Raw genomic sequence first — 13,674 nt, forward strand, 5'->3', positions numbered from 1 at the left:
GGTAATGACTGGAGTAATTAAGTTCATTTTCCAGTACTAGAGATACATGAGAGTAGGGAATATCTTCCAATATATATTTGATGTTGACATCTCTACTGTATCATATTTCATAACTTTTTCCATCTTTCTTTGGTCTTCTTTGAATCAGTTACTATGCGTCCACTGGTGTCTTTTGGATAGTAGAGAGATAAGCAAGCCATAGGAAGCATGTTTCATCCTTGCAGGGATTGCAGGGATTTATTTATTTATTATTTAACACATACACTAGTTCCATTAATATGTTCTATGTCTATGCTTAACGTATTCTACTAATTAGGTACTGGACTTTTTCTTCTAAAGCTGCCAACATTTTCATTCAGATTAGAAAGTAAAACTGTGGTCTGGGAAGTTAATACAGTTCAATTGTTTTATTATTCCTTCTTTTAAAAAAATAGAAAATTGGCTCTGGCTTCAGAGTTCATTTATAAAAAGACCTGATACACCATACTTCAAGCAACAGATCAATTCTTTCAAAAGAATCATCATACAGCCTTTGACGGTAATGTTTTATAAGGGTTTAAAATTCCTTTAGGATCTAACATAACCTTGAATTGCTGCATGAGAAGAACTGCCTCTTTGGGCTTACTGTAATGGATATAATGTTTCTTCTTGAAACCTAGGCCATGTTCTGCACTGATGCTTCCATAATATTGTGACACCCACTCATACACATATGGCTCAATGGCATCCCGAAGAGAATGACTATAGGACTCTGCTGTGACATTCAGGTGCAAGTTTCCATCTCCTGTCAAAGCAAACCAGAAATAAGAATTGATTTCAAAAGAAGAAAATAGACAATACAGTTATTCTCTGTCTGTGATATGCATAATACTGAGAATTGGTTTCAAAAGAGAAAGCAGACAATACTTTACTAATTCCTTAGCTGTGATATGCAATAATATTTTTTATTAAAATGCACCAATTTCCATACTCCTTTGCAGTTAACTGGAGATGGTAGAAATGGTAAGCCAACATGTTGCAATATTTTGATCTTCTCTGGAAATGCTGAAATCTATTCTAAACATGGGATCATACCAGTCTACCATAGTTCATAGCTTTATTTTTGAACAAAAAAGAACTAAAATATATAACTATCATATTCTTCAAAGATAGAAAAAAATACAGAGGGACACTAGTTTCTTGGTAGCAGGCATCTGTGTTTAATCTTTGTGCATAACTTTGCATGTTCACTTTCAGTTATCATGCTAGATCTTTATCCATATTTGTTATAAAGCCTGGCCTTCTGTCCCTTTCAAAAACGCTCCCTATAAGCTGCTAGAACAACACTGCCAATCTGCACCTTCCGTAAGGTTTGTTCATGGTCTTAGGAAATAATGCCCTATATCCATGTTGAGTGGTCTCTTTCTGAAATTTCCTGCCCAAAGAACTCGTATGACTTCAGCATTTCCAGAGAAAATCACCCAAATTATTACAATCTGGCAATGGATTATTTCATTTTTAATTTTTAAAACATAATTTATTCTGGGCCAACAACACTTCCTCATCTAATATGCATGCTTATGGTAATTATGTCAGGTCAGCAAATATTATATCTTTGCTGCAGATGCCTGAACCACACACAAATACACCAACTTGACTGAGACCAAAAGATAATGGTTTAAAATTATCTAACAATTGAAAACTGAAGTGAGATTTAAATCCAGAACTGAAACACAATCAGTGATTTTGCTACAATGATTCAAAATCCAAATAATCCATAATTAAGGTTTTTATCACCATATTGGAACTCACCTAGATGTCCATAGCCAACGACATTCTTAGCAGCTGTACCCAGACGTACTTTCATGTCAGTCACAAGATCATAGAGTTTTTCGACAGGGAGTGAAATGTCATATTTATAAACAACTCCATCACATGTCAGGGCTTCTGTGATCCGTTCCCGTAAAGCCCATAATGCCTGTAATTGACCAGATATATTGTTTGGAAGAAACAATACCACACTGGCATTCTTAAAGAACATATGATTGACAAAAGTTATAGGTTTAACTGTGTTTTTATGTTGTTCTCATTTCTGAATGTTGTATTATTTTTATTGGTTTGTTCCACTGTATTCTGCTTTAGATTATTTTTTAATGAAAACCAAGTTAAAAAGAACATACAATAAGTAATTTACATTATATTCATTTAGATGAGCACATTGAGCAGCAATGCTTGCACAGAAAACATCAGCACTATAGGATTTGGGGCCAAAAGGTCTTGTGTATAAATCAGGGATAGGAGGCACATTTGGAATTACACTCTTCCAATATGACTGACATACCTTCTATAGAGAAAGGCAATTACTTATTCACAAAATATGTACCATTCTATGTGGCCTGGCCCCCAAACCTCCATTTACTAAAAAGCAATTTGATGAAATAGCTCCCATCTCCTTTAGACCCAAAATTCACTCTGCAACTCAAGTTATCTTTGTCTTTTGTCTTTTTTCTATCTCTGGGCCTATTTCCAAACAAAACATTAAATTGCAGCCTTTCAACCACTTTTTTTAATTGTGTAGCATATAGTATATGGGACTGATAAGGGGTTTAGAGGCATTCTTGTATGAAACATTAGACTAGAAGCAAAGATGGGACAACTTTTTAAATCTAGAAACTGCACTATGATCTTTTGTCTTCCTTGAGGGTTTAGGAGATGATGGCCAATGATACTGAGTCTTTAAAATACAAAACATGTAAATTTTAGACTCACTCATTCTGTGGGATTCTGAGGATTATAGATGGGTACTGGTAGTCACACAAGACCCACAGATTGAGGGTAATTTCTGCAATAGAGCAGTCACACTCCCAGGTCCTATAAGATGATTTTCTTTGAGCGATGGAACCCAAAGTGCATCTACTGTGCCTGATCATACTAGAACATCATTAAGATTTGGAAATAACATTCCCTCAGATAATCTAGAACAGGAGTCCCCAACCCTCAGTCTGTGGATCACTGCTGGGCCACGACATGCCAGCAAGCAGTCCACACAAACAAGGAAAGCCCCATCCACGGGATGCAGGCAGCACACAAAACCACACACCTTCTGGTCTGCAGAAACACCTCTCTCCACGGAACCGGTCCCTGGTGCCCAAAAGGTTGGGGACCCTTGATCTAGAAAGTTCTCTGAGACTCCAACTGAGCCACATTGTAGTGTTTGAATTTAGCATTTAATGATCACTTATTAAAACTACATGGCCAGTAGTTGCAAATTCAATTTATGTATGTTTCAAATTTAAATCATATTTGAATCCAAACCAAACATGTTAGTAAGAAAGGAAAAAAATACCTTTATCTTTTTTCCTTCTGAGGCCAGAGTTCCATCTGCTACCAAATCTGAGCCCATTACATGTTCCAGGAAATGGCTGAGTTTTTCCTCATCATGAGTAGAATTGGAGCCTGAAGTCTCAATTAACACATAAAAAGGACTTTCTAGGTTTACAAAAAGCAGAATTAAAGAGTCATATAGTTTCAAACAAATACATCTACTGGAGCTCTGATATTTATATATAAAAATCAAGTTAAATTTCCTAGATTATGAAAATTGAATAATATAGAGTTGGGACACACACATACACTCAAAGTCCTACTGTAGGGATGGGATGTTGCTGGGAGAGATGAGCAAAGAATGTCAGGAGTGTATGCCAATATTCCCAGCAGGGTCACCCAAAGTGTGAAAGTTATCCCAGCTGCCCAGCTAAAGTCAAAGAGTACAGTGAAAAAATAGGACTAAAATTAAATATAAAGAAGACCAAATTAATGACAAAAGATACAACAGCCAGCCTTAGAATTAACAATGAAGATACTGAAGTATGGGATCAGCCATCACCATAAAGGAACAAGCAGTCAAGAAATACACCCCACACCAGTAATTGGTAGAGCAGCCGTGAAGACTTTGGAAAATATATTTAAATACCGTGATGCTGGCTAGGGAATTCTGGGGATTGAAGCCCATATATTTTAAAGTTATCAAAGTTGGGAAGCACTAGTCTATACCTACAAAGATCAGAATCATGCCAGCCATAGTATTCCCAGTGACATTCTAAGGAAGCAAAAGTTGGACTTTAAAAAAACAGGATGGGAAGAATATTGATGCTTTTGAACTTTGGGGTTGGTAAAGACACCTGAGAATATTGTGCATAGCTTAGAAAACCAATGGAGCATCAATAAATCAACCCAAAGTTCTCACTCAGGGCATAAATAGCCTGGCTCAAATTATCCTATTATCAACATATTGCTTGGAGAATGGAAATTCTCTCTCTTCATAAAGATCATCCTCTTTATTCACTACATGTTATGCCAAATTATCTTCTGTAATTCTATAACATCAATGACCCTTACATTTTAGCCAAGATCATGAACAATGGTTAATATAATCTTTATGATCAAATTTCAAGAATCTCTGGCTCCAATTAGCAGAATGAAGAAATAGGTCCAGAACACAGAACAATGGCAAATCACATTTTGAAAGCATGTGAACTAAAGTATAACATCTACAGAGAGATGCTTTTAATAAATCAAGTATTATTTAAGCGTACTCAGAGATTATAAACTCCCTCCTAAGTCTCTTAACTGTTCTACATTAACTTAAACTATAAATTAAGGAAATTGGCAATCACTTTTCCCTGATATCATAATAAATTGGACTTTTGTTAAAGTCATAGGTTTAATAATGATTTTTAAAAAACAATAAATATTCTCATGCAAGATCACAATATCTACATCATCATGCAACTCTGAGCAAAATATATTGAAGAACTAAATTAATTTAGGTAACAGGGAAGCAAATTAAGTACAAATGAATCTAGTACATTTAAAGCCAGCCATCAAATTATTTAAGCAAAAATAAATATGCATACATAGGAATCCATTTGGGAGCAGTTGGTACCTGCTACTGGGTTGGTCAGTTTCAGATGTCTCTCTACCAACTTCATGCATCCATTGTCCATGAACTCATAAGCAGACAGAATCTCTCCCAGCATATCCTTGCAGATTGTGAAGGTTCTCAGGACCTGAGAGAAACTTGGGCAAGCTTTATGGTGAAAGCAAAAACCACAGAAAATAAGTAAGAAGGCACATAAAAATAAAAAATGGTATCTATTCTTTCTTTTTCTTTAAATATGTAATTTTACCTTAATTCATTCTACCTTTACTCCAAGTTTAATAAAAGAAAATGAAACTGACAGAGTCATTTCTACAAAACTAAAATAGGTAATAGAAATTTAACTGTTCTCATTTAGAGTGCATGAAAAGCAGAAATTAATCGATTCCCCTAGCTTTCACAAACGAAGGCAAACAAACGTATCCCAGGACAATGTTGCAGAATCCAATCTGGATCAGTCACCAGGACCAGAGGTTTTGTCTTCCAAGCTTTCGGATTTGTGCCAGAGTCCCCATCCTCAGGGGACTTCAGGGAACACACAGAAATTCCCTGAGGGTGGGCTCTAGCACGAGCTCAGAAGACAAAACCTCTGGTCCCGGTAACTGACCCAGATTGGACCCCCTAGCTTTGCTTGACACTCCCCCTCCCCAAACAAATATCACCAACTGAAAACATCCACTATCCATCTTAATATGATGAAACAGAGCTGGAGGAAAAGCTGAATTCTGACATTTGCTCTGTTTAGGCCCAAGTGTTTTGTAAATGTGTTCAATGGGAATATGACTCTTTGCTGATATGTGTGCCATTCCAAAAAAGTACTAAAGTCATGTTCAAAAGCATCCCAGACAAGAGCTGAACAGGTGTGGGAAAAGACACACTATGAAACATCAGAGCAAGATCTTCTCTCTTCCCAACATCATCATGCACTGCCCCCACCCTGCGGCCTATCAGCAGCTATTCAGGCTGATTCAAGTTTTGCAACCAGGAATAGCTTGGAGATTTGGTAGGTACTGGGCAAGAGCCTGGTTTTAAAGACCTAGACTTACCCATTGCCCAAATCAGAATGGACCCAGAAGAAAGTAGCCAGGCCTCAAAGGGCACCAGAACTAATAGGACCAATAGATTCCCAGGTTGAACCCATCCCTTAGAAGCCACTCGACTGCATCACCAACAAATTAGTTGGTATAACACATTATATTGCATACGTGGCAAAACCTATGTCAAAATAAGGAGGAAAGTGTTACTTCAAAACCAGTACAACTAAGAACAACTTAAAGGTGCCCCAGAAATGGAGTGAAGGTATAGTAAAGGCAACTCATAAAGGCACAGAGGAAAAAAGGAGGTAGCCAGATGTGGTTTTGTTGTAGTTTTAGGTACAAGTAAGGAATTAGTTTATTTCACATCAGAGCTGTGATTTGTCATTGACACAGTTTTGAGGTGGCATCTATAAATTAGACAAGATTCATGATAATTTCATTTCATATTCAGTTATTATTTCAGGATGCCCTGATTTCTTACATCTGCATGTGGCTTCCATGCCAATAGTAAAAAGCAGTTTGCTAATGGCATAAATTTTCTCCATTCTCATCCCTGTTTCTATGAATAACACTGGTGATCACATCAAATAGTTACAAAACCTAAATATAAGAAAGTAGCTTTGATAAACTAACTGCTGCCTCAGATGCATTCTTCCTGTGCAACTCTTGGAAGTACAAAAAGTGCATCTAAAAACAAGAGACAGGAATGACTCGCACCAAGAAATGCCAGATTCACAGCATTTGGTTTCCGTGGACAGAGAATGGACACAGCAGTGACCATCCCCAAAGTCCCCTCTGAGCCAATGAAAAGCTGCTTCAAGTCATAGCCAGTATTGTCTTTCCGCAGCGATGCCAAACAGTTCAGGATGGAACCATCAGCCAGCACCTAAAAGAGGACAAACTTTGGTCCATCATTAATGAATCAGCTTTATTTCAAATAGATCAATACAATGTTTTTATTTTAAATTTTGTTTATGATGGTTACACAGGCTGAACTAAAGAAACAGTATATTCTAAGTTGTATTTTTGTAGAAAAAAAGGTAGTACTACCTTTGCAATAGAATAAAGAATAAATGGTAGAGAATAATTATTATTTTTTTAAATTAAAAAACAGAAAGCGCTTTTTTGAATTTCAACTTACCACTTCTAATCCAAGAACTGTCCCTCGAAGGGACCCATACCTCAGGAGGCGCAAGCCCCCTGCATTTGTAGCTACATTTCCTCCGATATGGCAACTGCCCTTGGCTCCAAGGTCAAGAGGCATGACAAAACTCTTTGACTCCAAATATTGGTTGAGGTTCTCTAAAATGCAGCCAGCCTGGCAAATCAGGATTCCTGGGACATAAATATCAAGTTACAGTATGTCAGATAAAAATAATTCTCTTTCTAATGGAGAAGTTTTCTCAAAATTCAGGCATAAAACAAGCTAGTTGGATTTGTGGGATACAATTAATAATCAAAGATCTAGCAGCTGCTTCTTCACAACTGGCTAAGCTCAATTAATTTTAATTTGACCCAGTTATTTTCATTTAGCATGCTGCCTAACGCAGTCTCTGGTGAATTTATGGCTCAATATATTGGGCAAAACAAGAAAAGGAAATAAATTTAAAAGTGTAGTATGAACTCAGTTGGATCACCTTGAGTAGGTCACTATCTCTTCAACTAACCTTCCTTGCAGTAGTAAGGTGACTATTATATATGCAAGATCCTTTCTTAGACTAGAGAACACTTTGAAGTCTTCAAAGGTATGGCTGAGGATGCAGACTTTTAAATAGCTTTATCTCCTGTACTTAGATTTTTTTTTTCCTGTTGTTATAGGCGTGGAGGGGGGAGAGAACAATTTTATCAGGCTTTCTAAGTCTGGAAACCATGTTCCCTGAAAAGAAAATTCTATCAAGCCACCAGATTTGCCTCTCAAACCTTGACAAGAATTTACCAGAAATATGGTCAAAACTGATGATCTGGTTCATAAGTCCTGTGGAAAGAATGATCTCATCAAAGACAGGAACACTGCCACCAACAAGGCCGGTATTGCCTCCCTGAGGATTCACGGCCAAGTTCTTCTCATTGCAGTATCTGAAAAGGAACATTTTACTATTCTAGAAGTTAAAAATGCTGCATCCATGACACGATTATTTTAGGTCTCCCCAGATCAAGTCAGAATAAACTTTCTGGCTTCTAGTCAGAAAGTCAATATGATTCCTTTATTAACACATGGGGATGGCTAGAAGTGGGAGTTCATCCAAAATTCAGGAAATGATTGTCAACATTTACAGCTAGTCCTCACCTTACAACCAGGACCATTCAAAGTCATAACAGCACTGAAAAAAGTAATTTACCACCAGTTCTTGTACTTATGACCATTGAGGCATCCCCATGGTCATCAAAATTCAGGCATTTGGCAACCCACATGTATTTACAATGGTTGCAGTGTCCTGGGGTCATGTGATTGCCATTGGTGACCTTCCCCGTCACCTTTTGAGAAGCAAAATTAATGCAGGAAGCCAGATTTGTTTAATAACCATGTGATTCACTTAACAACTAGTGATTCACTTAACAACCATGTCAAAAAGGTTGTAAAATCAAGTGTGACTCACTTAACAACCACCCTGCTTACTAACAAAAATTCTGGTCCCAATTGTGGCCATATGTTGAGAACCACCTGTAATTGTCAGCATTCAGTACACATTTGTACTAAAGGCTTTCAGCATTTGGTATATATTTAGTTGATATTGCTTCTTCAAATGGTGATGTGCTTGCACACATGGATGTGCAAATATGACCTAGGAGAATCTGCAGCTGTTTTCTAGGAGAGTTGATATGCAGAGCTCTCTTTGACTCTAGATCAGCGGTTCTCAACCTATGGGTCGCAACCCCATTTGGGGTCGATCGACCATTTTTCAGGGGTCGCCAAAGAAGGCGATCCACCATTTCCTCCCCTCAGGGGGTGGCGCCGCGCATGCGCGCCACGCACAGGGGGCGCCGCCACGCATGCGCGCCACGCACGGGGGGCGCCACCACGCATGCGCACCACACATGGGGGCGCTACCACGCATGCGCACTGCACATGCACGGCCCCGCCCCCATGCGCGCGGCGCCGCACATGCGCAGAACGTTTGTGTGACGGGGGTTGCCGTCACACAAACATTGAGAACCACTGCTCTAGATGCTTCTATACACTATAGATGTATAAATGCTTCCTGACTGAAGGCTTCTACTGCTTCCAGTCCAAAGATACCAAGCAGCTATTCCATCATTTTTCCACTTTTGGAGGAAAGGCTACAGTAGTAAAAAAAAAGATTAAAATGTTGGGAAATTTGGAAAGATTATAGTCAACAATATTTAAATCTTCTATAAAAACCATTTGTTTGTGGGAGGGGATTAAACAAATGCATGCTGAGTCTGAAAGCAATCTAGGGTAGAAAAATCCATCTATCTGGAAGCACAATTTTGACAGTATTTTTTATCTGTTCTAAGGTTATAAGATATTCTTAAAAGCACAAGGCTGATATACTCGGAGGATTCCTTAGTGTTGTCTCAGTTTTTCTTTTTAAAGAACAATTGAGTCAACTGAAAAGTGCAGAGAATTGTTCTGTGTTCCCACATAAAAATTACTTGTTCATCAATTAAGAGACTATGACAAGATCCAGGAGATAAAAATTACTGTGATATTTTATTCTCTATATGCAGTAATTAAAAGTTTTCTTCTATCCTCTTAAACATCAATTCATTTATCATATAAGACCTTGCTTATTATGAGGAGTTTTTCCTACTTAATGCACCTTAAACAATACTAACTGTTCTTTACCTGCTCCAGTCTTTACACTGATAGTTCAGTTACCAAAGTGATTGAGGGAGGGAGAGAGGGAGGGAGGAGAGTCAAGGAGGCTGTGGAAGAGGGAGGGAGGGGGGGGAGAGAGAGAGAAATGGAAAGAAAACTCTTCTTCAAAAACTACAATCCTAACTCCTGAATCATTCAGTCTTCAGAAATGTAACAGGACGTGGCCCATTTTGGTTCATTATATACTCTGTTCTTCACATGTGTATGAACAATACAGAAGGCACATTCTTCTAAATAACAAAATTTCTAACACTGTACACTATGTTCAAAAAAACATATTTACTTGAGAATTTGAGAGACTTCCATTGTTGTCCGTGGCTTTAGCAGTACTGTACTGCAGCCTGCAATGGAAATAAGATGAGAGAATTCTATTACAAGCATGATTTAATTTTTTTTTTCTTAATCCAATTACCTAACCCTTCATGTGCAGGGTTGGAGGGGGAGAGGGAAGTTCAGTGTTATCTTTAATTTTACCCCCCCCTCCGGTTTTCCCATCACTTATTTCTTAATTAAAAAAAAAAGATAGCTACGTAATGTAATTTAGTTGGTATTACACTATGGATACTCCTATGCACTATAATTTCCTCTTCAATGCCAGATTTATCCTTAAATAATGCTTTGAACTAAAGACCTGTCCTATGTTGTTTGCAGAATGCTTTATCAGGATGGCAACTATAGCAATGTCCAGTTGTAAAAAAAAATTAAAATGATTTACCTCTCACAGACTTTAGCCAGTCCACATTGAAAGGTTTGAGTTCCTCTGCATCAGTAATGACCCTCCCAGGCAAAAGGTGCTCAAAGAAAGTTAAATCAGAATCAGAAATATGGGCAAAGGGCAGCCTCTCTACCCCATACCGTTCACAGGTGAGCATTACTTCCTGGAGATGAAGTTGGCTGGTGTGCAGATTTCTCTTCGCTATGTTGCCGATGCTCCACTGGAGAGAAGGTAAGAGCAGAAGTGTCTTCACTGGTTCTGTGGCTTTTTTTTCGATTCTGGATAGAGCAGCAATCCTAGTCCATATGCTCCTAGTTTTTCTCTGGCATCTGGTAGCCAACCTGGGTACAGTTCCAATGTACTGAAATAGACAATGCCAGACAAGGCTGGAAAAAGCCATAATCAACCTGAAACACAAAAATAACCAGATTGAATCCCTCTTTCCAAAAAGCTCCCATCACATTTTTCACTTTTTAAAAAATGAAGACCATTTCAAATGAAGACCATTTAGAAAGTCATAGTCATACACAGATCACATGATACAACAATTTGCTAAGTTACTCTAGGGCCATGGTGGCGAACCTATGGCACATGTGCCACAGGTGACACCCAGAGCCCTCTCTGTGGGCACGCGCGCCCTCGCCCCAGTCCTAGACCTTCAGCTGGGTTTTATAAAACCTTTTCGCTTTAGGCCTCCGTCGCTGTGTGCAAAACCCCCCCAAAACGATCGATCAATCAATTTCAACTTTTCGCAGGAAAAAAAAAGATCTCGCAAAGTTGGAATTGATTGAACTTTTTAGTCCCACCCAGTCTGCCGTTACCATTGCAGTCACGCCCACCCAACGGGCCACACCCACCCAATGGGCCACACCCACCCAGCACCCTACGATACATAAGTGGGTTTTGGGTTGCAGTTTGGGCACTCGGTCTGTAAAAGGTTCACCATCACTGCTCTAGGGGGTCAGAGACTAAAAATCACAATTGACTTCACCTATCCTGTTTTTTCTACATTGCTATGTAGGAGAAAATACATTTTCAATAAAATGTAATTGTATTAATTCTGCAAGTTGAGTGATGTGAATAATTAATCGCCTGTGCTCCCATACATGAAAGGTCCTCATTCAAAATACAGTTCAGTATTTGAAATGACATTTTTACTATAGAAGAAATAAATATGAAAACTCATTTTACAAACAAAGCATGCACAAAGTGCAAAATATCCCCAGAAATGGGCATGGAAGTTTGGCTGTTTGGGTGCAAACCATAAATGAGACTAAATCAGATAAGCCTTCTAAGTTTTACTTTTCCTATCTTCAAATTATTTCATCACTTTACTTAACACAGTAGTTAAATGAATACAGGTTCAGCAGTGTTTCCCAATCTTGACAATTTCCGAATATAGTACATTAATTCCAGGTGCTTTGGAGTTCTCCACTTGGCAGGTCATTGTGGCAGAGAATTCTGCTAGCTGAAATCCAGAAAACGAACTTTGACATTTGGCTTGAACATCCCTTTTTTAACCCACTTCCTGCTAACTGGAAAATTTCAAAAATTGCACTCTCTTTTGTGACCTCGAACTGGCTTGCAATCGGATTTATTATTCTTTTTACGATTGCTAGGACTTAAATAGGAAAGGGAACAAACGAGGGGGGCAAAGCCAGAGCTCGCTGCTCGTTTTTTTCGAGCTGTCGAGAAAATTATATCAGGCGTTTAGAGCAGAAGGAGCACGGGAATCGCAGGCCCTGGAAGAAAATTCTGATCCACTGTAGCAAAGTGTTAGGGAGGGGAAAGGAAGGGAAGAGTGTCACCAGGCGGAAGTTTCTTCTGTGCGCCTCGCAGGCAGCAGTCATTGCCATGTACTCACTTTTGCACCAGACCAGGGCCGACCTTTCCCTCTCGGGTAGAATTAGGCAGTCCCTTGTTCGCTCCGCCCCATCTTTACGAGTAAAGAAGCGACACGCCACGCTCGTCGCCTAAGAGCGATTGAATCGATCGGATACAGATGCCGGTGGTGTTCCTGCTTGCCGACTTTTTCCTCGCAGCGCGGCATCTCTGCCTTTTAAGATGCTGTATCCGCTCCGCCGATTCAGAACAGAAGCTTCTCAATCTATCCGCCACAGCCTAACGCCTCCCAAAGCTGTCAGAGGCAGCAGAAATACAATCCTTTGCCGTTTGAAAATTCAACGAATGTGAAGCATTTCTTTAAAAAAAATGGTAAAAGTTGACATGTTAATATGCTGGTTAACGCTCGTATTAAAATAGCGGATGCTTCGGGAAAGAGTCTTAAAAGTGAAATTATCCTGCCCTTCTCACTCGACTTTTGGCCGTAATAGAAAAGTGGGGGAGAGAGAAATGTGTTCAATTTCCCACATTTCTGTGACTTTAAAATGTAACTGGAAAGTCAGTAAATAACACCAATTCTCATTCTCAGTTCAGACTCAGGAATTTAGGAAGAGCGGTTAAGGCGTTGGCCAAGCTTGCTGGCTGGGTCTTTCTGGGAGTTGAAGTCTACACATTTTAAAACGTTGCTGAGGTTGAGAAACACTGGATTAAGGCAGAGCTCCCCAACCTTTTGGGCACCAGAGACTGGTTCTGTGGTGAAAGGTTTTTCCATGGACCGGAAAGTGTGTGGTTTTGTGTGCTGCCTGCATCCCACAGATTGGCTTGTTTGTGCAGACCGGTTGCTGGCATGCCACGGACCGGTACTGGTTCACGGACTAGGGGCTGGGGACCACTGGATTACGGTGTCAAGAGTCAAAATTCAAACTGCAATCATCTGATGATTCCAGATGTGCTGGAACTATTTCTTGAATCCCCTGAATTCTAGTCTTTCTGGAAGGCACAAAGTTGGCAGAAGCTGTGCTGTTATATCATTCTTGCTGGATAGTAGCTACCATGCAAGATTTTACTAAGCTAGCATTTCTGGTTAAGGTAATGCCATTAAAATCAAGAAGTTGTAAGATAATGATAGTGTCACCTGTTCTAGGATTCTCTCTATCCCGCACTGCTTTAATTAATCTGCATTTAATATGCACTTGCACTTAACGTGGACTAGAAAGGAAGTAGGTAGCCAGCTCAGCCCTTTCAGAACTGATGATCATGATTTTGTTGCCGAATGGTACCATAAAATATGTGATTGTTTGTTTTTGCTACCATGATTTGT

At 39.1% G+C, this 13,674-nt stretch overlaps 1 protein-coding gene across 6 annotated transcripts; it reads right to left on the reverse strand.

Annotated features, from left to right (window-relative positions):
• Nucleotides 1-392: 392 nt before the first annotated feature.
• On the reverse strand, nt 393-13,128 carry LOC120319511 (D-2-hydroxyglutarate dehydrogenase, mitochondrial-like). Of its 6 annotated transcripts, none has more exons than XM_039368435.1 (10): nt 12,376-13,128; nt 10,512-10,918; nt 10,080-10,137; nt 7,892-8,049; nt 7,097-7,290; nt 6,673-6,841; nt 4,896-5,068; nt 3,326-3,442; nt 1,792-1,957; nt 393-784 (listed from the first exon to the last, which is right to left on the reverse strand). In XM_039368435.1, the coding sequence occupies exons 2-10, from the start codon at nt 10,909-10,911 to the stop codon at nt 522-524; spliced, it is 1,698 nt and encodes a 565-aa protein (XP_039224369.1). In that variant the 5' UTR covers nt 10,912-10,918; nt 12,376-13,128; the 3' UTR covers nt 393-521. The 6 variants fall into 6 exon arrangements, with proteins under 6 accessions (XP_039224369.1, XP_039224371.1, XP_039224370.1 ...); XM_039368437.1 differs by having other exon boundaries at nt 7,892-8,031; nt 12,376-13,127; XM_039368436.1 differs by having other exon boundaries at nt 3,326-3,468; nt 4,925-5,068; nt 12,376-13,124.
• Between the last annotated feature and the right edge of the window lie 546 nt (nt 13,129-13,674).

This window comes from Crotalus tigris, unplaced genomic scaffold, assembly GCF_016545835.1.
Source record: "Crotalus tigris isolate CLP2741 ecotype Arizona unplaced genomic scaffold, ASM1654583v1 scf7180000020779.109916, whole genome shotgun sequence".
NCBI lineage: Eukaryota > Metazoa > Chordata > Lepidosauria > Squamata > Viperidae > Crotalus > Crotalus tigris.

Excerpts from the sequence above, each read along its gene's own strand:
- LOC120319511 (XM_039368435.1), bottom strand. The coding sequence starts at position 10,911 with ATGGCTTTTTCCAGCCTTGTCTGGCATTGTCTATTTCAGTACATTGGA. Across the intron at positions 7,291-7,891 it reads CAGTTTTGACCATATTTCTG|GAATCCTGATTTGCCAGGCT; the intron begins GTAAATTCTTGT and ends TTTATGTCCCAG. Across the intron at positions 1,958-3,325 it reads CAGAAGGAAAAAAGATAAAG|GCATTATGGGCTTTACGGGA; the intron begins GTATTTTTTTCC and ends GGTCAATTACAG.